Source organism: Myotis nattereri (genome assembly GCF_964212035.1).
Source record: "Myotis nattereri genome assembly, chromosome: 12".
Lineage (NCBI taxonomy): Eukaryota > Metazoa > Chordata > Mammalia > Chiroptera > Vespertilionidae > Myotis > Myotis nattereri.
This window is the reverse complement of record NC_138087.1, coordinates 48,278,290-48,305,155: the sequence shown is the minus strand read 5'-3', so window position 1 is coordinate 48,305,155 and position 26,866 is coordinate 48,278,290. Positions and strand designations below refer to the sequence as shown.

At 43.1% G+C, this 26,866-nt stretch overlaps 1 protein-coding gene across 2 annotated transcripts in view; it reads left to right on the top strand.

Annotated features, from left to right (window-relative positions):
• Window positions 1-7,720: 7,720 nt before the first annotated feature.
• The window catches only part of LOC308528008 (transducin-like enhancer protein 1), an 89,197-nt gene continuing 70,051 nt past the window's right edge, over window positions 7,721-26,866 (top strand). Inside the window, exons 1-4 of one of the 2 annotated variants that reach the window (XM_081103461.1) lie at window positions 7,721-9,021; window positions 9,886-9,986; window positions 12,073-12,136; window positions 12,248-12,292. In XM_081103461.1, coding sequence (XP_080959587.1) covers window positions 8,998-9,021; window positions 9,886-9,986; window positions 12,073-12,136; window positions 12,248-12,292 — 234 coding nt within the window. In that variant the 5' untranslated portion in view covers window positions 7,721-8,997. The remainder of the gene's footprint in view (window positions 9,022-9,885; window positions 9,987-12,072; window positions 12,137-12,247; window positions 12,293-26,866) is intronic. The other variant, XM_081103462.1, reaches the window with a different exon arrangement.

Below are 26,866 nucleotides of genomic sequence, written 5' to 3'. Positions count from 1 at the left end.
TAATCATTGCTATGTGCATGGTGGCTGGAAATATTGTATGGACTGATTAGTCACTGTGTTTGTAAAGTCCTGGTTTCCCTGTATTTTCATATTTGTCTCTAAGGCAAGTTTTTCATGGGAGGTTGTAGATTTAATCTGTTCGTATTCAAATTGGAATCTGTTTACCATTGTCACAGCAATTTTTCCTTTTAATAAACTTGATGGTGATAGGAAAAATTTATTTATTTATTTTTTTAAATATATTTTATTGAGTTTTTACAGAGAGGAAAGGAGAGAGATAGAGAGTTAGAAACATCGATGAGAGAGAAACATCGACCAGCTGCCTCCTGCACACTCCCCACTGGGGATGTGCCCGCAACCCAGGTACATGCCCTTGACCGGAATCGAACCTGGGACCTTTCAGTCCGCAGGCCGACGCTCTATCCACTGAGCCAAACCGGTTTCGGCGGTGATAGGAAAAATTTAAAACACGCTAGTTACCATTAAAGAAAAAAAATGGATGCCACATTCCAACTGTCACCTCTCAGATAATGCCTTGTCAGTTTTCAGGACTTTTCTAGAAAACTATTTTTTTTAAATATATATATATTTTGTTATTGATTTCAGAGAGGAAGGGAGAGGAAGAGAGAGAGATAGAAACATCAATGATGAGAGAGACTCATTTACTGATAGGCTGCCTCCTGCACGCCCCCTACTTGGGATCCAGCCCCCAACCCAGGCATGTGCCCTGACCAGGAATTGAACTGTAACTTTCTTGATCATGGGTCCATGCTCAACCACTGAGCAACACTGGCCGGGCTAGAAAACAATTTATTAGCATTTCATAAACATGTGCTTCTGTGATTCCAGATGAGCATAACATCATTCTTCAACATTTAGTGCTATTTTCATTTCTTTGCAAGAGTAATATTTAAAGCTTAGTTCATAGCAATAATCTGTTTCAGCATTATATTTCAAAATATCAAGGAAACTTCCAAATCAAATTTATAAATTTCACTGCTAGGCTTAAGTGATGAAAAGGTGAGCATAACAATGATATATAATGAGAATTAAAAAATTAAAATAAAATGTATTTGCTGCTATCTTATTTTTAACATATAAATAGTTTATTTTTTAGTAGATTTTCTGGTGATTCTGAGTTTGATGGGCCACAAAACGATGCATTAACGGATTGCTAATGTAATGCCTTAATTTATTTAAAGATTTTCATTTTCTACTAATTGACAACTAATGGATATTTGAGATTATAGAAAACAAATAAACAAATATAAAATAGCATAAATAACAAAATAAAAGTACTCAAAGATCCAGGGTAAAAACACTGGGTAATACTTTGGTTATTAATATGACAGGTTTTCCATGATCAGAAAAAAAAAAAAAAAAGAGATCACTTTTTTTGTACTGTTGAAAACTAGAAACATTGCAAGCTAATCTTTTAACTCCAAAAGAAATTTCCATTTGACATATGAAGAAAAAGATGTAGACAAGAACCTAATATTATTCCCTAAACTTTTTATCATGAAAAATTCAAGCATACAGAACAGTTGAAAGAATAGTAAAATGAATAACTGCAGATTTTATCCCTAAATTCTGTAACTGTATAGTATTTGCTAAATTTGCTTTCTTTTGCTCCACACACACACTTACTATTTGAAGTTGCCGGCATCATTTGAAGTTGCATGTTTCACCATGCACCTTCTCAGAATAACATCCCCATAGGCAACCACAATACTCTTGCATCAAAAACTTAACCGTAATTCCATATTACTGAGATCCAGCCCACATTAAAATTATCCAAAAACATCCTTCATAATTGCTGGATTTTGTTTGTTTGTTTGTTTTTGAACCAGGAACCAATAAATATTCACTGATTACATTTTCATCATGTCTTTGTTTTTAGGAAATAGTCCTCCCACTTTCTCCCCCCCATCTCGCTCGACATTGCCTTTTTAAACAGTCCAGGACAGTTGTCTTGTGAAATGTCTCAGCATTCTGTATTTGTGTCATTTGACTTGTTCAACTAGGCCTAGACTTGCCACTCTAGAACCCATGGAGGTATATGGAATATTTATTTGCCTTCTAGCCCCTTTCCATCCCCAGAGCTCACCTGCCTTCAACCATGAACACAAAGAGATCACAGATTAGCTGAACTCTAACTTTAACCCTTCAAAGAAATTGCGAACTCCAGGAAGAAAGTTATTTAAATGACACTGCTTAGGCAAAAACTTTCAAGATAAAAGGAGTCTCAGTTTTTAATGTTATATTCCAGCAAGTCCAGAGCCTGTAGCAAGGTGGGTCAAGACAAAGAGCAGTGAAGGGGCTAAGGTCTGCTCCTGTTATGTAGGAAGGAGCATCCAAGGTGCTTCCTTTAACTACTTTTTTCTTTTGTCTACCAAATGCCCTTCAGCTACTTCTGAGCTAAATGCTAACATGAAAGAATAAAAAAAGTATATTATCACAACTTTTATCAGACTTTAGAGTAGGTTAAGGCGGGGTGGGGGTGGGGTGTGAGGACAGCTAACTTTACTGAGACCCATTATTATGGCCTGAGCTCGATGCAGTATCTGATTTTGCACCCAAATACTGTTCTTGCTTCTCAAGTACATCTCCCTAAGTGAACTTGGAAAGCTCAGACGGAAAAGCCCTCTGCTTGAACTATTAAAAAACAAAACAAAAACACCTAATGAATCTATTCTATTGGTGTGAAAATCCCAAATTAATCTCTCTGCATTTAACATATAGGAATGTGCCATACATGTGTACAAGATAGATGTAAACAGGCTTGGAAGGGGCATGCATACGCAGAGCATGCAACTATAGTATCTGTATCTGCACTTCTATGACGGTTTATAAACACTGGCTATTCTGGCCCAATACCTCTCTCTAGAAATACAGACTTAAATAAACAAAAGTTCGACCCCAGCAGAGGTGGTGTTCTTCTGCAGGCCAAGTGGTTTTAAAAAACATGATTGGCCAGCCAAGATGTTTATCTGCCTGGTGCCTCAAATTCTCAAACAGTTTATTTGAAAGCCTCCTGAATGGGTAATCTCCTACAAGTTTTGGGGCTTTAACAAGGTAAACAAATGGGTGGGCTGTGAAAGTAAACATTGCATTTCCTCCCAGGCTCATCCTCCAGCCCCAAATTCTGCTCGCTCAGCCCCAGCCTTTCCCTTTCCAAGCTTGGTCTCTTGTACCCTGTTAAAGTACTGAAATTGCAAAGGAGACATTTTTAATTATAAGTACTACAGTAATGAATTCAAGTACACTCGTTTATCATAAAGGGCTTTCCCATCTGTCTCTAAAGTATACTTAAAAAGGCTGTGTATTTGATAACATTAGCACCAAGCATCTTCCACATGTTAATGTTCAGCGTTTTAGATGTTCGCTCCCCCCAGCCCCAAAGACACACTTGGTGGCTGTTCCAGAAAGAGCACACTTATCTCTGTGTTTGGGAGTGCCTGTGTGGTCTCTTCCTAATTTATTTGCACTCCAGTTCTCAGGGATAGCATCGCAATCCCCGTGGGCAAAGGGAGATTAGGGAACGGGGCTGTCTGCTTCTCCCCACCCAGACATAAAAGGGAAAACAACTTCCCGGAGCCCCACAAGTTCTTCTGGCCACTGTACAAATTGTTCTTGAGTATGGAGGGTTTCCAAAAGCCCTAATTAGCAACTCACAGCAAACATTTCTTTGCATTAGCTAATGATCCGGCTACACTTGTAAGCAAACAGAACCAACATATCTAATCAATGCTGAAAAACCAACCGAATGCCTATTAAACATCTGGATGTAATTTTCTAGTTAGAACAAAATGAAAACATATGCAGGTTCCTTTGATCTGCGTCTTAACAAAAAATTGTTGATAAAAAAGCATACTGGTCAGTCAATGTGTCATTTTCATAAAGTCTGCTCATTTCTCTTCAAATGCTCCCAGTTTAATTTTGTTGGTTTCCTGCAATCTCTAATTTTACCATATTGTGTGAAACCACAAGAGATTCTTTGGATGTGATTTTATTTGAGGTTTTACTGCTCCATGGATCTGCTACTGATTTTTTTTTTCTTTTCTGCTTTCTCCCCATCCACCCACCCACCCCTGCCCCCACGCCCATCCTGTCCTTTTCTTTGGTAAAGAGGTGGGAAGGGTAGGTTATAAAGCAATTCTAGGAATAAAACGTTTCTGTACCCTACATTCTTAGGTTTAAGAAACTCCCAGCTAAAAAAAAAAGGCAAATGAGGAAATGTATACACAATAGCTCACAGTTAAAAGATAGAGAAAATGACAAAACATCCTTTAAACATTGATATAATTATTCTTTATTGCAAATAAAAAAGTAATAAATTTAAAAGAAGATCCATCATTTCTATAACCAGCAGCCATAATTTTTCCTATTGCTACTATATGTAGCATCTAATTTTGTAGTTACTTACACCATTGGTAAGTTGAGCATTTGTAATCAGCAACAAATCAATGTAAATATATACATATAGGGGCCAGTGATAAACAATCTGATGATCTTTTTGTTCCTTTTTCAGAAGATAAAAATACAACTATTTTTTCAGAGACAGTTTTTTTTCCTATGGAAGCAGAATGCTCAATATTATTTCGTGTAAAACCATCATCATCCTATGAATATGTTAAAGGTAAAGAAGATGATGTTTAACAGACTTTAAATAGAAGATCAAAATTATAGATTTCATGAGTAGGACTATTTTCTTTTAAACAGGCTGTAGGCAATCTGCACATGTATTATTTATTTAAAACATAAGATTAAAGCTACTTGATTATTTAAACACCATCACTTGTAATGCAGTTTGAGGAGAGTTTTACAGTGCAATTATTACAGCATGACAATCACAGAGAAAATATGACCTTGAAAGGGGGCCCTTCTCTCAAGGAGAATGCGCTGGCCTAGAAAGAAGCCACCGAAAACCCACACCATCTTTATGCACACAATTAAAGGCCTTCCAATTTAAAAGTCATTACTCTTTTTTTTTTTCCAGTTATTACAGTATACGGAAATCAGACGGCCCAGTGTTTCAAATTCTACTGGTAACAAAGCATTGGTCAAAAGAGACTTTCAAATTGTCACCCATGGCAAACTGGGAAATACAGTGAGTAGACATGTCTGCTTTGAATAGCTGTATTAGAGAACATTTAAAGGCACCGTGTTAGAAGTGATTTTGAAAGGGATGGAAAGAAGAGAAGTAGCAATGTTTTCCTTCCTGTTAAACTTAATCATCAGCCTGTGTCACTAAATCAAAGTAAAACTTGGGTAAACCAAGGAGAAGTCTCAGTGGCCCCAGTTATTCCAGCCCAAAACACACAGGCATATTTGTGATATCCAAGGACTTTCTACAATGTCCTGGAGCTGATCATACGTGGCGTCTGTGGCCCAATCACTAGGAGAAGATTTCAAGGCAGAGAGGTTGCCAGAGGGCAAACTTAGTTGCCCGTGGATCATACAACTTTAAGAAGTCCCATGTGTGGAGCAAGCCTGTTCCGGTCATCACTAAATTTAACCAAGAAAAGAGGGGCAGTGCCCCCTTCCCATTCTCTATTTTACCTCCTTCCTAAACTTTAATAAGAACACTGAAAGTCACAAAGCCAAACTTGTTTAAGAATTTAGCATGGTCTTGTAAAGGCTGGGTAAAAATCACTCTTTAATTTTTTATTTATAATTGATATCTGGAATTGATGCAATTATAGACAAATCAATATCATACATATTTAAAAACAACTCCAATAGTGAAATGTATTATCTACAAGGATGCTTTTAATATTTCAAGAAAAAGATCTCTGCAAAAGCAGATCATCAAATAAATTGTATTTCTGTTTAAATAAATGTCTTTCCATAAGTCTCTGGAAAGTAAAATAATAGGACCACGGTGTTAGTTATTAGCACTAAAAACTTGGTAAGTACAATCCAACATAAGATGAATGCTTGTCAAAGATGTGTCTTTCTCAAGGAAGAATTCACCACCATTAGGCTAAAACAGCATTATTCACTCACTAATCATGTGGAAATAGCTCCACTGAACTGTTCTTTAAACAGAAGTATAAATGCAGCAATACTGAAGGTTTTCTGCTGTGTGGGGTATTTGGAAAAACAGACAAAAACTGGAAATTTATACAGTATGCCTATTTATTGAAAATCTCAAAATCCCTTTTAAGTCAACTTCCACTTCATAATAATTTTAGTCAAGGCATTTACACCAACGTTTCCCATTTAGCTCCTTAGGACTCAGCCCTCAGGTACCACCCAAACTATGGGTGGGGGGTGGGCAGGGCTGGTTTTTCAGGTCTCAATGCACGTTTATCCTATTGTCTCCCTTTGTTTCCAGGAATTGCAGACAGAACCACGGTCGGGTTGCTGAGGCCCCTAAAACTCTCAGCAGCCTCTTATTCCCCAACACTGCGAAGTTGGGACTTTTAAGACAAGGACCCTAAATTTCAAGCAGCAGGGCAAAGCATCACATTTGTGACCTTACCCTGGCAGCACCTTGGGTATACTTGCTGCCAAAGGAAGGCAGATTGACTATTTTGCAAAATGGTTTGAAATCGTCAGATAAAAACCAAATCCTGCAATGCTGGGTGCAAAGGGGGCGTGGGCATGAAAAGCCTAGCCTTTTAAGACAGCCAGTGCTTTGCCCATTTATGCATTTTCCACTAAGTGCACAGACCACTCCTTGTGCAATAGCGAAAAGGCAACTCAAGGAAAAACAAACCTCAGAGAAATTTTTAAATGTGGCCTCACGCCCTAGCCGGTTTGGCCTGTGGACTGAAGAGTCCCAGGGTTCCATTCTGGTCAAGGGCACATGCCCGGGTTGCGGGTCGATCCCCATTAGGGGGCGTGCAGAAGGCAGCCAATCAATGATTCTCTCTCATCATTGATGTTTCTCTCTCTCTCTCATATATATATACATGAGCTCACATATATATAAATGTGACCTCACTCTCAAAAGAGAATCAAACAAGAGGCCAACACCCTAAAGATGCATTTGGCTTCAACTACAAAAAGCCTACCTTCCTCTTCCCCTAATCCCCCTCCAATAAACTATGCGGATAGTCAGTCTCTGAGTTACTTTCATTAAATCTCAGGATTTTCATTCCAGGGAAAAGTGAACAAGTGGCAGGATTTTTGCAAACTCGGGCCCCCAGCTTCCGCGGAGAAACGCTTGCCGGTCCCTCCTGCTTGCGCGCGCCCAGCGCGCTCCCTCGCCGGCCCCACGTTACTTTGATTGACAGCCCGGCTCCGCGGCTCTCCTTCCCACCGACCTTCCCATCCACAACGCCAATCTCCGCGTCTCGCCGCTTCCCATTGGCTGGCTTCGCGTCCCGCGGTTCCTCCAGGAACAGTTCCTCACCCAGCTCGGTAGGACGCGGCTGGCTGAGGAGGGGTGGGAGGGAGACGGGGGAGACAGCGGAGATGGAAGCCAGTAGGATAGACGAGGAGGGGGAGTGGGAGCAGGGCGGCCAGTCCAGTGCTGCGTCGCCATAGGCTCCGGGGAGGTATGGCGTCTGCACCCCACGTTGGGCGCGATACACGCGATTGGCTGACGCTGGCTAGCTCCCCCCTCCCAACCGCCCCGGCCTCCGTCGCCCGCCTGCTCGGTGCTGGCGTCCCCCTCCTGCGCCGAGCTGGGCGGGGCCCGCGTGGGGCTGGGCGGGGTTCGCGCTGGTTAGCTCCGGAGTGTGAAACCGCGTGTTAATGTAACCGGCGCGAGATACGCGGGCGGCGGCGGCGGCTGCAGGAGCAGCGGCGGCGGCGGCGGGTTCCTGGTGCCCCGCGTCCCCGAGGCAGCTGGCTGCACCTCCCCTTGTACCCTCCCCCCCACACACCTATTCCAGGCCGGGCGGGACCCGCGCCACCAGCCCGGACCTCAGCCGGTCGGCGGTAACTTAACCCCCGCCGGCTGCCCGCGTCGCGACTACTCCAGACTCGCCCGCGGAGTTTGCCGGCCGGGAGGGAGGCCGAGCCGCAGAGCTCACTCCTGCTCTCCTCGCCACCATCTCTAGATGTCGTACCCCGGGTCGTAAGAGAACTTTGCAGCGGGCTGGAGCGCCTTTTACGTGGAGGCAGACGAAGGGAAGGAAAGAAGACCGAGGAAGGGGCTCGGAGGAAAGGTCCGAAGCGGCCGGGCCGGTCGTGCGGGGAGAGTGCTCATCGGGCGCCGCGTCCGGATGCGCCCCAGCCTCCAGGAGCCGCGGGCGGCCGGGGGACTACCTTCCGTGGAGTAGCCCCCATCGGGCCTGGAACGTTTGTGCCACCGGAGAGAACATCGAGTGCCGGTCGCGCGGGGTGTGCCGAGCAGCCTCCCGGCGCGTCCTCCGCACTTTCCCCGCCTCGGCGTCATCCAGCGCTCCTCTGCCGGGACTGAGCCTCCACCGCGGCCCCTACCTCGCTCCCCTCAAGTCTCTCGGGGGCCTGCGACCGCCCGCCCGAAGGCGCTGCCTGGACCCGCGGGGGTCGGCTCCGAACGTCACCAGGTTTGTTTGTGTGGGGTTAGCCGGGGGCTCCGAACCACCTGCACCTCGTCCGCCGCCGGCGCCACGGGGAAACCCGGGAGAAGAGACGCCCCGGGAGAAGAGCAAAGGAAAGCAACCCGCCTGGATTTGTTTGCCCGGGACGTTTGCCGCGCACGCGGATAGCCTCCGGGAGCGGGCCGGAGCCGCCGCGCCCCCACCTCCCCGCCCGGGCGGTCGAGGCCCGCGGGTTGGAAAACAGTGCGTCGCCGCGGAGGTTCTGGGTGCAGCCGGGCCCGGGGTGCCCCGCGATGTGGCCCTGAACGTGGGAGCCCGCACCGGCGGGAGCAGGAGCCGCGGGGCGCCGAGTGGCCGGTGCGCCCCTCCGAGCGCGCCTTCGTGCGTGGCCCGCGGGCCCCCGGCGCGTCCCGCTTCTGCCTGCTTCCCAGCGTAATTGTCCTCGGCGGGATTAAAGTTGGAAATTGAGCGGAGAATTGAGTTGCCCGGGAACAGGGCCGCGGCCACCGCCAGAGCGATGTTCCCGCAGAGCCGGCACCCGGTGAGGCGCGGCTGGCTGGGGGACTGGGGTGGGGGGTGGGGGGTGGGGGGGCGGGCCAGGGCTGTGGTGGTGGGGGGGGGCAGGCCAGGGCTGTGGTGGGGGGAGGTGCTCTTCCTAGCCGGAGGGAGGTGGGTGACTGCTACATTTTGGCCGACACCCCCCCCCCCCCAAACACTCTACCCCCGGTCTCTGGAAGTGCAAGGCTGGGAGGTCCCGGCTGCTGGCCTCCAGGGGTGGGTTATGGGCTGAAACTCCCAATTTCCCCCCCAATTCCCGTGGGCCCACTCCTACTTGACGTCTAGACAGGGAGGGCGGGGGCGCCCGGGGAGGCTGGGGTTTGGCTCCCACCACCACATCCTCCCCTTCCCCGGGTGGGTATGGCGCCCCCCCTTTGTTTCTGGTCTCGCCTATTTGCATATCAATGAGGCCCCCCGTTCTGGCGCGCCTGGAGGTGGCCCAGGCGACTCTGGGAACTGGGAGCGATTGGGAGTTGTTTTTCTCTTCGAGTCCCCTGGGTCATTTTCGCCCCCGGGGGGAGGGGGCGGCGATCTCCACAATCTGGCCCGATTCTCAGAGGCGGCTGGGGAACCCCTTTCCTTCCAGCCGGGTGACCCGGAGCACTTACCACGACCCACCCTGGAGGCTGGAAGAGGCGCCGAGCCTCTCTAGAAGCTGGGGGTTGGAGAAGGGTTCATTTTCTCCCTCCCCAAAGTAAAGCGCAAACTCGAATTCAAGACTCCGTTTTCCACCACTTCTAACTTTATTGTTTTGTTTGTATCCCACCCACTTTTCTTTCCTCTGACTTACTGCTTTATCCATCCGCCCACATCTCCGACCCTCTGTCCCCCACGCTTGTCGCCCCAGACGCCGCACCAGGCTGCAGGCCAGCCCTTCAAGTTCACTATTCCAGAGTCCCTGGACCGCATTAAAGAGGAATTCCAGTTTCTGCAGGCTCAGTATCACAGGTGCGTGTCCGGCCTTGACGGGCGAATATTCGCCCGGACAGCCCGGTGCTCCTCGTCGCCCAGCTGGGTGGAGGTGGTGGTGACGGCTGTACTTAGTTCAGGCGTCCAGGCGGTGGCGTGTGGAGTCGCAGTAAAGATCTGTCATTCACGTACCCTCTTTCCTGGCTCTTCCTGGGCAGCCCCTTCTCTTGTCTCCTCCTACTCCCATTGTTTCCCTTTTACCCGTTTGCTGCTGTTCCAGGGAGTCTATTTTCGTGTATTTAGGAATTGCATGAGAACCATCAATATTTGCACTACATTTATTTATTTTGCAACAGATTGAGCTAAAACCTTGGTTCAGCCGATGGCCCAGCCCTGGGGTGCGGGTTCAGGGAGTTAAAGCCAGTGTTGAAATCACTTGTTTGCCATGCTAGAGAATTGGGTGGTCTGAGGCAAAGTCCATTATGGAAAGTTAGATGCTTTTTGCTGTGTCTAGTATTGGTGGTAATGAGGAGGTTGATGTGTGTAAGGGAAACTCACCAGCTTTGGTGTCATTCTAGGTTGGTTTGGGTAGGACAGGGGATTGGAGTTACATTTATATCCATCTCAGCTTTAGTCTCATTTAATGAGACCTTCTTCAAAAGATTTCTAAGTGAAAACTGTAAAGCAACCAATTCATGGTGGACTTTCAAAAAAAATGTTAAGTTTCTTCTCTTGTTTCTATGAAGTTTTAACTGATCAGAGCTAAGAAATAACTGCAATTGACAATTTTATTTATTATTTTATTTTAAGAAATACTTTTATTGGTTTCACAGAGGAAGGGAGAGGGAGAGAGAGATAGAAACGTCAATGATGAGACAGAATCATTGATCCGCTGCCTCCTGCACACCCCCTGCTGAGGGATTGAGCCTACAACCCCAGTATGTGCCCTTGACTGGAATCGAACCCAGGACCCGTCAGTTTGCAGGTTGATGTTCTATCCACTGAGCCAAACCAGCTAGCGCTGTAATTGACTTTATTTTTGTCATGGTTAAGAAAAGGCACACACATCCATTAGTGTGAATTGTCTTTTTTTTTCTTTTTTTGTTGTCAATCCTTACCCAAGGATATTTTTTACCATTGATTTTTTGACAGAGTGGAAGGGAAGGGAGAGAGAGAGAAACATCCATGTGAGAGAGACACATTGATTGGTTGCCTCCGCATGTGCCCCAGACCTGGGTGGGGATTGAGCCTGCAATCGAGGTATGTGCCCTTGACCTGAATCAAGAAGCCCCAGACCCTTCAGTCTTCGGGCCAGTGCTCTAACCACTTAGTAAACCAGCTAGGGCTGAATTTTCTTATTTTGTCCGAGGCTTTCTGATTATTGACCTTTTGTCTACTTGAAGATGATAATCTCTAGAGCTTGAGGCATACCTGCCCACACCATGTTTACCAATCAGGGAGGGACTTCAACCCACTATTGCAGTATTGGCTTGACATATTTTGGCAGGGATTTAAAAACCAAAGTTTTTAAAAGGGACCAACAAATGTAGAAGTAACTTTACAACCTAGAGACTGAGTTGGCAAAGATAGTATAGCTTATGCCTGAGACTGAAGAGTAAGCCACAGCCAGATTTTGGTGGAGAAGCTAACCTTGATGCAGGGAAGTAGGAGTGAACGGATGACCACCAGGAGAAAACAGTCTTATGATAGCTGAGTGGGTACCCTGTAATGCTCACTTAATTTCTTTTCTCTGTTAAAGGAAGGGACAAAGTTTTTGGGTGTTAACCTAGTCAGTGGTTGGCAAACTGCGGCTTGCGAACCACACGCGGCTCTTTGGCCCCTTGAGTGTGGCTCTTCCACAAAATACCGACTTCTGCGCATGGGCCACGAAGTTTCAATCACATTGTACATGTGTGCCCGCACGTGGTATTTTGTGGAAGAGCCACACTCAAGGGGCCAAAGAGCCGCATGTGGCTCGGGAGCCGCAGTTTGCCGACCACTGACCTAGATAGTTTATGGCTTTTCCCAATTGGTCTGTGTTTTTACTTGAAGTGCAAATATGTGAGGCAGATGTTAAAACAAGTGACATAATGTTTACATTAAGTTGCCTGTTTTGTTTTCGTAGCCTTAAATTGGAATGTGAGAAACTGGCAAGTGAAAAGACAGAAATGCAGAGGCACTATGTGATGGTAGGTATCCAAGATTAGACTCTTTCCTCTTCATGTAATATGAGCAAATATGTGTTTTTAGCATTATAAAATGTGAGTTAATGAAATGCTTGCTTCTTTTTTCTTTTACAGTATTATGAAATGTCATATGGATTAAACATAGAAATGCACAAACAGGTAAGCTTTATTCAGTCTCAAGCTAAAACAACAAATGAGTCATGGTTTTTTAATATTGGCTTTGTCCTCTGGGGGGTGGGGGGGGGGTGGTTGTATGCCGTTTTTCTGCCTTGGTTTCCCTTCCTGCAAACTGGTGGTAGTATTCTGCAGCAAGGGTTGCTTCTTGACAGTTACACAATTTTTAAATGACTGAGTGAGAGGTTTTTGGAAATGTAAACTAGCTTGTTTATATAGGCAGATGGGAATGGAGACTCTGAGTTTCCTTTTCTACCTGGATAGATATATTCTCCCTGAAAGATTTTGGCATTCTGTAGAGTTGCTGAAGTTGCTAATGTTTTTGTTCTGGTTTGGAAAGAAGTGTGGTACCTGTGAAAGACTCCCGTCTTTAAATAAGGTTAAACAAGGTATAAGACTAACTATGGAATTTTCTTTATCCTTTGGGGCTGCATAAAGTGCTAATCAGAATTAGTGGCTTATTTGCATATATCTTTTTGGAAAAAATATTCTCAATTGGTGCAGGTTTGGAGGTGAAAAAAAAGTGTTCCTTTATAGCCACAGCATATGTTGGGAGTTGCTTCAGGCCTAGTGGTTTTAAAAGCATGAACAGATTAGTGCCTGGAAAGCTCTAGCTATGACTACGAGTTTGCAAGTTCCCATAAAATTCACACTTACGGCTACTATAATGGTGCATAAAAAGAGTATTGAGCTGGAACAAGGCACTAAGGGCCTCATAAGAGAAGAAAAGCTAAATGATTGCTCAGCCCAAAGGACCCTCGATTGAGTAGTCATTGTCTGCCAAAGAAAGCATTAATGGCAGGGCGTAAGTATTCTGGAGATATGCTGACATTCACTTTTTCATCAAGACGCTGGTACAATAAGTCTTTTAGAAATCGATTGCCTCTTAAAAAATTATCATCAGATGAAGTTGCACAGTTGGACACATTTCAAAGTGCAACAATACAATTCTTACTTGATGTATATGTGCTATTTCATCTCAAACCCTTGTTTCATTAAATTAAAGAGCATCGCTGACCGGCTGGGGCACAGTGGAGAAATTGATTAGTTCAGGCTTCAGATCTTCCTTATATTCAAAGACTTTCATTAAGCAAGTGTGTCTCAGAGTTGAATTCTGCTTTTGTAACTCTGCACTCTTTGATTTTTAATTCATCATAGGTTTCATAATGTTAAGTTATCATCCTGTACATTAGATCTGTTCTCAGATATGTGTTTGGAAAGAGATAGTGACATTCAGGGCCTTTCATTAATACTACCATTGGGCCTTTCAAAGTGCTGATTTTATTCTGATTTAGAGTTGGTAGCTTAGTTTATGTTGGGTTTGTGCCTTAGTTTTTGTGTCTTTGTGTTTGTGTGTTTAAATGGCTAGTGCCTGATTGGAACACTTATAACTTGTTGATAGTAATTGGCCTAGACCAGGGGTGGGCAAACTTTTTGACTGAGGGCCACAATGGGTTCTTAAACTGGACTGGAGGGCCGGAACAAAAGCATGGATGGAGTGTTTGTGTGAACTAATATAAATTCAAAGTAAACATCATTACATAAAAGGGTACGGTCTTTTTAGTTTTATTCATTTCAAACGGCCCAAATCCTGCCGGCTGTAGTTTGCCCAAGGCTGGCCTAGAAGATCTGTGGTCATTTAAATAAATTATGCAAATAAACTTGGTCAAAAAGTTCTAACCTGTCATTGTTTAGAATAAGTTAACCCAAAAGCCCCCTACTCCATCTTTTTTTTTTTTTTCCTAACAAGTATTCTGGAAGATTAAGAAAACATCAAGTTTTTTTCTTAACTCAAAGGATTTAATAACCTCCCTGACTCTTTTACAAGGAAATGCCACCTTTGTGTGACATATGCTGGTGCTGGATTTATTGGGGGAGCTAAGGAGGTGTGTATTTCTTCTGGGTTCCTATAGGTTACATGGCAGTGACCTCTTTGCATAGGAAAAGGAAGAAGGGGAGAAGAGGGTCAGGAACATCCATGGTGTGAAAATAGTTTTCTAATAACCTGTACTCCATGAGGCATTTGTCCATCTATGAGCCAGTATGCATTAATAATATGCTGTATGTAATTGGCTCAGTAATTTGAAAAATGTGAAAAGCTCAGAGATGCCATATTCTTCATAGTAGGGAATTCAGCTCTCTGAATTTTAGTTTATATTGTAAATGCTGACAGACCCTTAACAAGAGTGGTATGCAAAGCAGTGCTATAATTCAGTTTAAAGTGGCCTTACATTTGAAAAACATCCTCCTGAATGTCACACATTAATAATAAGTTCTGAGGAGACATTCTATGCAGCTAGTAATCATAATTCTTATTAAAACTGGTGACGTCTGGCCCCCAGGGTGTAGCCAGGCTCAAATTGATGCTTTTTGCCGCCTGATCACCAGCATGGCCTAAGTGCTCATTATATTGTAGAGAGGGCCTTTGGAGCTCTCATTAGATTTGACAGGAATTCTCTCTAGGGGGAAACTGGGCATTAGCGAGACTCCTGACAGGCTGAAATTAGTCCTGCTTTATGGCTTATAACCAAATGCTAGCAAGGCATCATCTGGGGACACAAAAAAATTGTCATTTCTGACAACATCTTTGTTACTGAAAAAAAATGCAGTGATGGGGAAACTTTCCGTGGAGAGAGCTTTAATGTTAAGATTTATCTCCAGTGTGACTGCGTCTCTCCCTTCCCACCTTTCAGCGGGTTTGTTGAAGGAGTGAGTTTTAGAGATTTCAGTGTCAAGTCTCACCAGACTTTTCCGTCTGGGAAAAAAAAAGTGGAAGTGCATCCAAATCAAGAGTGGTATAATTGTGGTTTCCTTACTTGGTTTGGTGCCCACAGTCCATGTTTATGTTGTGTCAACACTTCCTGATAAGCCTTCCCCTGACTTTCTCTGCTCCCATTTGTGGCTGGTTACTGAGAAGTCAACGGCTTAGTGGTGGTAATGGATACTTAAATCTTTTATCATTGCATTAGACAAATGTTTTTTCTTTTGAGTCTTTTACTGGTATAGATCTCTGCCTGTCCATTTCTCTCTAGGTAGATTTTAAACTCTAGCTAACTCTATACAAGGAAGGTGGAGACTTCTCATGAAAAATTAAGGCAATTCTGATACCACCAAAGTGTTAGGGTACAATAAAAACCAGCAGGTTACTGTCAGTCTAGTCTAGTTGCTTTGAGGTTTCTGCCTAGTGTGTTTAGCTGTGTAAGTTTTTTTTTAAAATATATATTTTTATTGATTTCAGCGAGGAAGGGAGAGAGAGATAGAAACATCATTGATGAGGGAAATCACTGATTGGTTGCTTCCTGCATGCTCTCCACTGGGGATCCAGTCAACAACCCAGGCATGTGCCCCTGACCGGGAATCGAACTGTGTCCTCCTGGTTCATATAGGTCAGTGCTCAACCACTGAGCAGCGCTGGCCCAGCTAGCCATGTGAATTTTAAAGGCTTTTTTCTCTGTCATGTGGCCTGGTATTACCTCATTTGATATTTTGGGAAAATGTGTTCTGTAAATTGGTATGTAAGCCTTATTTGTTCCATTTGTGTATCTTTTCAGCAGGCTGGTGAATCCATGCCATGAGTTTTCATTAGTGGCTGGAATTTATACAGCACTTCCCCATTGTCAAAAGTGATTTGCCTCATGCTGTGAGGTAGATTGGGGGTAGGTGTTTTGCTCTACCTGCAGCTGTGAGCACGTGTTCAGAGTCTGGGCTTTGTCAGGGCTGAGCACCTGTTGATGCTTCAGTTTGGGTCACCTGGTCCTCAATTCAGTGTTTCTTCCCTGAGGATCAGGCCAGTGGGGGAAACACCCTTGGGCCTCTGTGTAGTGACTTAGTTTGCCTAGCCCAGGGGTCCTCAAACTACGGCCCGCGGGCCACATGCGGCCCGCTGAAAACGTTTATTCTGCCCTCCGGGTGTTTTTGCCACCGCTGTGTGCATAGGAATTTGTTCATAGTTTTTTTTTTAAACTATAGTCCGGCCCTCCAACGTCTGAGGGACAGTGAACTGGCCCCTGTTTAAAAAGTGTGAGGACCCCTGGCCTAGCTGCTTGTCTCTCCTATTCTCACTCTTGATCTGTGCTGACCAACTTGACGATTTACAAGACGCTTTGGGGCTGGGTGCATTTCCTAAGTTATGAAAATTAGCAATACTGATTGCACTTGTAACCAACCTAGCAACACTGTCTGCAGGTTAAAATAACTTCTAAGAATCAAAGAAAATTTGAAACATGGCCAGGACTCCTGGTTGAGGCCCAGTGGTGCAGTGAGCTTGGTCAGTCACTTTGTCTCACTGCCTGTATTCTTCTGGAGAGCAGGCAGAGTCAGCACCGGGGGCTCTCCAAGGGTGGTGAAGAACATAAATGAAAGGACTAGCTCTGGAAGTAAAGATATATTCTACAGTCCTGGTAATGGGGTGGGGAAGGAGAGGAGCAAAAGGAAAAACCAGATGAGAGCTTAACATTTCCAAGCTCCATGCATTATTTCAGCAAGCACGGTTTCTCAGACCATGCCAATATTAGATTAGACCTGCTTCCACAGTTTTGATGTGTGCTTTTAAAGTCTCTCTTAAAAAATAACTTGTTCTTTAGTAGTTTTAAAAAAAGTATTTAGGTGGAACTGTTAGGGATTTACCTGTTGGTTGATTCCATAGATGTGACTGCCTTGCTATTTGTCTGCAAATTTAACCTTTCTCCCTATTTTTAACCAATTGCGTTCTCTGTCTACACTTTCTCATTTTGAGATTTTTTATTCTAAGTCAGTGTCTCCGAATGGAAATGACTAGCTAGAGTGCAGACACTCAGCGTTAAGCTCCACCAGGTGTTAATCTTGTAATACAAAGAGGGTAGCTGTCATCAGGATTGGAGTAGTCCCCAACTTTATTTTCATTAGCCAGGCCTGTCCATTACAAGCATAAGTTAAAAGAGATAAAGCTCCCCGTGTTTCGAGAGCCAGATTCTGAGGTGCAAGATTAGCCTTTGGTTTTTTGTTGTTGTTTTTTATCAGCATGCAGGGCTGAGTCCTTACTATGAAACCTGCACTTACCCAAACCCTTCAACAGCTGGGCTTGTTGCTGGTTTCTGTCCAGGGCTGACTGACTAGGGCAGTGATGGCGAACCTCTGACACGCAAACTCATTTTTTTGGTTGATTTTTCTTTGTTAAATGGCATTTCAATATATAAAATAAATATCAAAAATAGAAGTCTTTGTTTTACTGTGGTTGCAAATATCAAAAAATTTCTATATGTGACACGGCACCAGATTTAAGTTAGGGTTTTTCAAAATGCTGACACGCCGAGCCCAAAAGGTTCGCCATCCCTGGACTGGGGTGAGGGGAAGTGAGGCTCTTGCCTTGGAGAAGTTAAGGGAGGTATCAAAAAACTTGGTACTCAGGATAAACGAGGTTGTTTTTAAAATTCAAAATTGATATAAAAAAACTCCAATAGGAACGAAACATATAAAGGCAGCACCAGCCAGGGTTGGAAATAGGGATGAGAAGAGGGAAGTAAGTCAGAGACAGCAGAAAGAAGGGGGAATGGAAGGCCCTTCGGGAGCTGTTGGGATCTGTTGGATCGGCCTTGGCGTAACTACTTGGAGGAGGCCCCCAGTTCGGGCCTCGGTGGTGACGGGGCCTCGGTCTTCCTCTCTGGAAAATGAGGGTTTAGATTAGGCGGGTCTAAGATCTGGTTCATCTCTCCGTGGGGGAGTCGCACCGCACCCGTCAGAACCTGGCACCTCACCTCCCATGTGTCAATTGAGGTTTTTGGCCAGAGGGTTTAAGATGTTCCTCCCAACAGTGTTTATTAAGAAACACAGAGGGGAAAAAAATCTGTTCCCTTAGCAAGTATTTAAATAAATCATCTTGTGTGGTGGTTATGCTAAATATATATTCAGTACTCGGTCATCTCATCCCCTCCAGTCCCTGTTGCATCAGATTATTTTAAAATTGAAATTCTCAGAACTATAAGATGTCCTGAGTGTCAAACCCCTTTTAATGTGGAATGTGTTGGATATATGGTTTTTAATTAAATTTTAGATAGCTGTTTTGGTCCGTCCACTTATATGACAAGATTGGACATTTATATCTTCAAAATAGTCCTCACTAATAGGGTTGATGAGTTCCACAGTAAGAAATGTGCCATAAGATTGTTCCATGTGTGTATGTGGCTTGGTGTTTTACCTAAGGAGAGAGAGAGAGAGAGAGAGAGAGAGAGAGAGAGAGAGAGAGAGAGAAGGTGTAGGCACTTATGTGTGGGAGAGATCTTCTAATTTTCTGAGGGATGGTTTGATCTAAAAAGTGAAGATGATTTACACTGACATTTTAAAATAAATTAAGATATTCATGTATCACTCATTTAAAGAAAAAAATGGTATCTAAAATTGTTTGCAAAACTGATGATTATAGAATGGCTCAATTGATAGACTATCCAGTTACCATAACTCTTTTTATGAAACTCCAAGAAATGTTGGCACAAATAACTCGCTTATCAAATAACTTGTGATTTTGCACAAAATCCTTATTTCATTATTTTATAATTCAGACTAGAGGCTCAGTACACGAAATTCATGCATGGGGGTGGGGGTGACCCTCAGCCCAGCCTGCACCCTCTCCAATCTGGGACTCCGGGATTGGGCCTAAACGGGCAGTCGGACATCCCTCTCACAATCCAAGACTGCTGGCTCCTAACCGCTCGCCTGCTTGCCTGATTGCCCCTAACTGCTTCTGCCTGCCAGCCTCATCACTCCCTAACCGCTCCCCTGCCAGCCTGATCGACGCCTAACTGCTCCCCTGCTGGCCCGATTGCCCCTAACTTCCCTTCCCTGCTAGCCTGGTCACCCCCAACTGCCCTCCCCTGCTAGCCTGGTCGCCCCCAGCTGCCCTCCCCTGCAAGCCTAGTCGCCCCCAACTGCTCTCCCCTGCAGGCCTGGTCGGCCCCAACTGCCCTCCCCTGCTGTCCTGGTCGTCCCGAACTGTCCTCCCCTGCCGGCCATCTGTGGCAGCCCTCTTGTGTCCACATGGGGGTGGCCATCTTGTGTGTTGGAGTGATGGTCAATTTGCGTATTACCTCTTTATTATATAGGATTTTTAATCATTTTTAAGTTTGATTCATTTGCCTGCCTTAAAACAACATCAAGTCATAATTTGTGAGCACATTGTTTATCCCCTTTCTCCACATGTTCTCATATTAGGTATAAAAAGTAACGTTTTAGCCCTAACTGGTTTGGCTCAGTGGATAGAGCTTTGGCCTGTGGACTGAAGGGTCTCGGGTTCGATTCCGGTCAGGGCCATGTGCCTTGGTTGCGGGCGCATCCCCGGTGGGGGGTGTGCGGGAGGCAGCTGATCGATGTTTCTCTCTCATCAATGTTTCTAACTCTCTATCCCTCTCCCTTCCTCTCTGTAAAAAAAAAAATTAATAAAATATATTTTAAAAAAAGTAATGTTTTAATTTTTAGTTTTTCTTGTAGTAGTATTTCCTTCTTAGTCATTCTTTGACCACAAAATATGTTAGCTGAAAAAGAGTAAGATAAAGTTCATTTTGAATAGAAGGAAAAAACAATGAGAATTCATCAGAATCCATCAGATACATTTTTAAAAAATCTGCCATATAGAGAAAAACTGCTATTAAGTGTGGTGGGTGTATATCACTGTGCCCACTGGAGGGAGTAGAGTTGTGTACATAACTGTTTTCAATGTGTTAGTAGATATTCACTTGATGAAGTGGAATCAGTTGTTTCTGGCAATGTAGGAGGTGTATTTGAACTTGTGTGTCCAAATCATGCAATTTGTTAAACCGCTGAAATACATGCGGAACTAGGCTGGGTTTGATAATAGTACCATTACTGATCTAACCAGATTATTTGTCTGGTATTTTGTGTAACCTGTCAGTAAGATGTTTGAAAACATATTACCAGACTGTTTACTTATAAATTGATAAGCTATGTAAATGTATTCTCATATTAATATATTGTATATTTTTATTGTACATAAATGGAAAATTTCAAAGGAGGGGTTGAAATAAAAGTCTCCCATTCTCAGTACACCACAGTGGCTTGTTCTGTGTGGCCCAAGGGCATGCTGACTCTCCAGACCACTGGCCCTACATTTCAAACACTCTTGGAACTCTAGCCCTGGAAAGGGGGTATTTTTAAGATAATGAATGCAAAACACCTTTAGGGGCTGGCTTGCTTTTTTTTTGTTTGTTCTTTTTACTTATTCAGTTATGTCTGTTCTTTCTAATTTTGACTTCCTACTCCAATAATTGCCTCTGCCCGTCACTCACAATCTGTCTGCTCCTGGTTAGTGTCCCTGGCCATCTTAACTTGGCCACCTCCTTTCCTTTCTCCAGGTCCTTTAAGCCAGCCCAATGGGTCTCTTCTTCATGCCTAAAATGTGATTTGTGTTTTTCTTTTTTTCTGTATAAAAAGTCCAGGCCTCTTTGTCAAACTTCACATGGCCTTCCTCGATATCTTTCAAGGTCCAGTTCCAGTAACAACACTGCCTGTTTATGTCAAGGCTTCCACGACTGCTCCAACAGGAGCTGTCTCACCGCTGTTTTTCCTCTGATTTCTGTAATAATGTTTTTTCATGTGCCTCTTGTTACTCTAGCTAGCTTGCAGTCTGCTTGAAGTTTGAGTTTAAGACTTACATCTATCTACCCTCCCCAATGAGTCCGGCAGCGTAGGCACTTGTTTAGTAGCATTTAAAATGCTTCTTATGTAGAGTGGTAGTTGGATCCTGAATCTATACAAGAATGAGTTGAAAGCTGTCTGTACAAAAATTGTACACAATAGCTTTGCCCAGCAATTTGGGCTCTTTGTGGACATGTTAGGATTCTTCAGCAAGTCCACGGAACCCAGATTAAAAACTTGAATTGAGAGTATGGGTCCTTATGCTAAAATGCCAAATAGAATGAACTCTATTTGATTTCACTAGATGTTTTATAGGGCTTTAATTCTAATCTCATCTAACCATGTTTGCTCAAGTTGTTTTCCTTTTGGAAAAGTGATATGTAGTCAGAATATACACCGAGGCTTCTTAATGGGGAGTTTAATTATAGTAATAGATTTGGGTTTGTACTAAAAAAAAAAAAAAAAAAAAAAAAAAAGAGGAAATAGAAGTAGCATGTTGCTAAGGTCTCGGCTTCCATATGAATTGAGTGTGTGTGTCAGTTACTATCCCTGGAACCACTGCTTATCTCGTAAGGTCGACCACAGGCCTGATAGAGTAGTGTGGATAAATTGAATTATAAGTTTTGTTCAAGGCATTAAACTTGACTTAGTTGCCAGGTTTCTCAATAGTAATGATTATACTCATTATTTACTTACAGTCTTTGCCCTCTAAACATTTTCTTAAGAATTTCAAATATACAGAAAGAGGAAAGACACATACAGTGAACACTTATATGTACCCACCTATATGATACCGAGTCGATAAGTAAACATTTTGTAATATCTGCTTGTCAAATATCTTACCTAGAGCTTTTGCACCACCACCCCCAACCCTCCCCTATATGGATAAATGAGTAATTGTGGAAAACTTTAAAATGGTTTGTTAGAAGGCTGAGCCTTCCTCTAGCTATCAACTCTGTTTTAAATTGATAATGTGGAGGAGGAATTTTCTCTAAGTACATTTTAAGAATTCCTTTTTAGTAGTTGTTTATAATATTTTACAACATTTTCCTCCTGGACTTGTCCTTTGTGTTTTTGGCATGATTGTATTAGGTGATCCACAATTATATACGGTGTTACAGTACTTTCTTTTTCAGCTGCCGCCTGAAAGTGAGATTTGTACTTAAGACAGGAAAGCCAATTTCCCTCCCCAAGCCTTCCTGCCTTTTGGCCCTGTGTAATGCACCTTTGAGATGCAATCATTATATTTGCTGGGGGAAATAGCTCTAGTGTTGATAGGGAGGAAAACTGGGAAATAATTGTGCAAAAGGACTCTGACCTTGGACTGTGTGGCTGGAAACTGTCTTAATGAAGAAGTTAAGTTGGCCTCAGAGTCCATGGGTGGTAGAGGGGTGTGAAATACCAGAAAACAAAACCTCTTTGAGTACCCCTGTATGTGGAGGAGGCTCTCCAAGGCAGGGGGCCTCCTGGAGTGCAGCCTCAGTCCCCTCTTGATGCCTTGAGCAAACAGCTAGTCAGTGCCTCTTACAAGTAAGGTGACCAGCCAGTGTATTGACACGCACAGACACAATAGAAAACTGCATTAGGAGGCGAGCCTTTGGGATTTGCAGTAAATATATTACAGAACACAAGTGACTTGCCAATACTGCTTGTTTAGCAGTTTGCAAGGGCAATGACAGTATGGATTTTTGAATTAGAAGGGAAGGGCTGTTCTTTCTCTGTGCGGGAACATCTACTTGATGGCTGGGGAGAAAATTGATTTTAGAGAACAAAATGCAGCCGCCTTTATATATGTCATTTGAAAGGCTTCTATGGATTAGTGAGTGAAAATAAAAAGGTTGCTTTAGGTTTAGGAAAGGGGGTCTTAACACTGATCTGCATCTAGGTCTGGTATGGAGAGAATAAAGAATGGATGGGCCACCGGGATGGAGGAAGGGCAGCCGGTCCTATGCAGCCTGCAGCTACAGGTACCCATTTGGGTCTCTAGCATTGTCTTTTTCAGCTTTGGCTTTCAAAAGTCAGCGGTTTATGATTGATGAGTAAGCTTATTTGGGGCATTAGAGTGAGTAGTCATAGTCCCCATCCATTGAGTTCCTAGGGCATGTGGGAACTCTGTAAAATCCTTCTAGCCCCTCTGTCCCCACTTTGTGTGGATATTAAGTATTCCTCCTTACAAAAGAGTTAATAGGCTAGTAGGTTAGGAATGAAGACAGCATCTACCCTACAGGATTGAGTGAGTTTCTTTACGCAGACCCAATGGTGCCTGGCACTTGGGTACTCTGAGGATAGCTCTTCTCGAAATCTGTTATTGATCCATTTGAAACTGTACCCTGTTGTTGAATTCCAGGCCACACTCCCATCATGTTTTTTCAAGCCCAGTTTCCTTCCTCCCTCCATCTAAATTATTCACTATTCATTATTTCCCCTCAATGACTAAGTTTTTTATTTCCTTCTAAGATCAGAAGCATTTATCTTAAGGCTCAAAAGGAAACTTTCTTTTTTCTTTTTCTTTTTTTATTGTTTTATTGCTTAAAGTATTACAAAAAGTATTACATATGTCTCCTTTTTATTCCCCCGCCCTTGACAATCCCCTGGCGAAACTTTTTTTTTTTTAATGCAAACCCCATTGGCAGCCCGTTGTCTAAGGAATCTAGAGGAATTAAAATGCCCTATTTAGGCCAAACAGTAAAATAAGCCCTTGGAAGGCAGCAGCCTTAAGTAGTTAATACAAATACCAGTGAAAATAGAGTTGTGTTGAGTTTTTTCATTTAAGGGAATGGATGAACACAAAGAGGATTTGGTTCATTTTACTGAAGTGAGTTTTGGCAGAATAAAGAATGGGAGGTGCATTTCTGATTTTTTTCTTTTTAATGTAATGTAGAAAATCCAACTCTTAATTTATCACCCTGAAAAAGGGGGGTGGGTAAGAGGGTGCATATGAATTACAAGGCCAAGTTGTTGCTTGGTTAGAGAAAGAAGTCATTTTCAGCCTTGATGATGTCTATCTTTTGGTGAGGTATATCTTTTGGCTATGAAAACGTGTAAGGTGCTTTGCAAAAATTTGAGTAGTTATGTTCTTCATGTACATCCTGGGCTTGAGATTTTTGTGTCCTGTCACATTCACAGCTTCTGCTCTGTGCTAATTATTTGGGAAAGCAGGAAAAAAAATGCACAGGGCAGGAAAGCAGGGCCATTGGAATTGGATATACTGGAAGTTTAGGCTCTTGTCTGTTATGGCCGAGTAGGATGCAGTAGAAACTTGTGTATGTCTATTGGGGATAAAGGAAGGCAGCTGAGACAAATTGTGCCAGTACCTATTCTCACACTTGCTTAAAAGCTCAACTGCCTGACACCTGTGTGCTGAGAAGCTCCAGCTTTCTGTCTCTCTGTGTTTAGCCTGAGGAGTCCTGAAGTCCTCAGTGTCTGTAGGGAAAGCTCAAGGTTCTTGACAGACTCCCTCATCCTGGTTCCGAAGCCTTTTTCATTTGTAAGCTGACTGGCTCTTTTACAGTGTCTGAACTATCTCCTTGCACAGCTACCAAGAGATTGGACTTGGACCACTGAAGTGTATCCAACATCTGTACTTTTTAGCTGATCAAAGACCAAAATCATACCAGTAACTCAGGAGGGGATCTGCTGACTTTTGAATCTTATAGGAAATCTGTATTCCATAATTGACTACCCTGAATGCTCTGATGTTTGTGAGATAAAAAGTATAAAGAGGTGTCACATTTTGGATTTCTCTAAGGGTATAGGGATTTTTTGAACTGGTTGCTAAATCTGTATTCTTATTTCTTGACTAATGGATCTAATATGGCTTACCCCCCCTAAAGAACCGCAGAAACATCAATGTCAGCATACACTATAATCTCGTGCAGCCATTGTTTTGGTTATTATTTTATCACAAGGTCAAATATCCTGCAAAGCTGTGATTTCTTTTTATTTTTTTCTGATTAGCTACTAGAATTACTCTTGTCAGTTTCCCTCAAAGTACTGAAATTGCTCAAGGTTTATATGGAATGAGTCCCAATTGTTGCTTCTCAAAACAGTGTAAAAGGGAAGAGGCTTTTGAGTAGACTTTGCACTGTGAGAATATTGGTATTGACACCATTTATAATTTGGAGTATAGTTTGAAGACCAGATTCTACTGTTTGTCGCATACTGGTTAATATGGCTGTAAAGAGGAGATGAATGTGGCTACTTTTCCGAGTCTATTACTCAGGAGGACTGTAAATTTGATTGGCTGTTACAATTCTAGCAGAATCATTCGATTTGAGAGCAATAGAAAGATAAGATATCCAATTACCCAAATGATTTGCAGGGTTAGCCAACGTTGTCATGGAGACACGAGTTGGAACAAATTAAATTTTAAGCAATAAAATAATCTTAAAGCCCGTCTGGGAACAAGAAAATTTGGCAGTGGCACTTACCTGAATTGAATCTTAGCTTGACACGATGTTGTTTGACATTGATGTACTGTGGGGGCCTAAATTTATATATGGCACAACATTCCCTTAAAAAAGTAGCTCGGCCAAACTAGTAAAGGGGAGTATTAGTATAAAATTGGATATTAACATTGATTCCGTGGCTTAAATGATAATTAGGCTCTGGGTTCCCATTTTGTATTTAAGGATTGAAGTGCCTTAATAATGATTAAATAGCATTAATTGGACACTTGAAAAAAGATTGATTTCTCAGCAGCATGCAGTGTTTGGAACTGCTGCTCCCTTTGTGTGTGTGTTAACAGACATAATAGAATGTGGATGTCTTTTAGTGGGGGGTGGAGGTGTAGGTATGCATATATTTGCATGTACAAATAAGGAAATTTTGACATGCTCCTGCGCTGCAGATGATTCTCTGTATTCGTTACAATTTTAAGTTAGCTGCAGTACTGCTTGCAGACTAGAGAAATTGCCTTCCAAACTTTAGCCAGTGACCCAAAACCTGAGTAAGCATCACTCTGGGGCTTAGAAGGTTATTTCCCCCTATTAATGTATTGTTTAACTGGTTCCTGGCTTGTGCTGCAGATTTGAAAACAGCCCAGCAGCCCAGAAGGAGGGAGGGCTCTTTATCCACATGTCTATTAGACAGATGGAGACGAAAATTGGTCTGAGGTCAAGCCATTTGCAGCATTCTCACAGCCTTCGATTTTCCTCTCATCCTCACCACAGATCATCTCAAATGATTCAGTAATGACCAAAAGTGCAACCTTGACCTTTATTCCCTGGTGAATTACTGTGTTTCACAGTCCAAATGGCAGGAAGTCTATGCTGTTCTTCCAGAAGGAGCTCGGCATTATTGAACCAAGCCAGCCCTGTGGGAACCCTGTGAGGGCAGACCAGTGTAACACAATCTGTGGGTTAAATTTGGTTTCTGGTGCTCTGGGAAATGAGAATTGACATGTCCTGAACCCACATAATTAATGGAAGAATATCTGGGATGCTTTCTAAAAACACGAGCACAGAAATTGATTTGTCTACTTGTAAAATAACTGGTGCATTACAGGAGTGGTAACTTCTGGGGGCCCCTCCTTTATAAATCATTCTCACTTTCATGATTTAGTTGTTCTCCCCTCTCATTTAACAGCTCCCCAGTATATTTTAGACTCACATTGCAACAATTTAAAATTGCAAATTGTCATGACCGGGCATAAGAGGACCCAGGGCTTGTCTTTGGCATACTTTTAATTATATATATATATTTTGTCAATCCATGCAACTCTGAATAAATTCTCGTTCATACAACACACATCCCCCTGAAAAGTAGCTTGACTGTTATCTTGGAGAAATGATCATTATTTTTCTCTTGCTTAGATTTCTGTGTGGATTGTATTATGATGTATTGATTAGGTTTTTTTTTAAAGAATAATTTAACTTGTATTTAAAATGATATTCCTGTTTGCCCCCACCTGCATAGCTGAGTTAATATTCTGTGAAT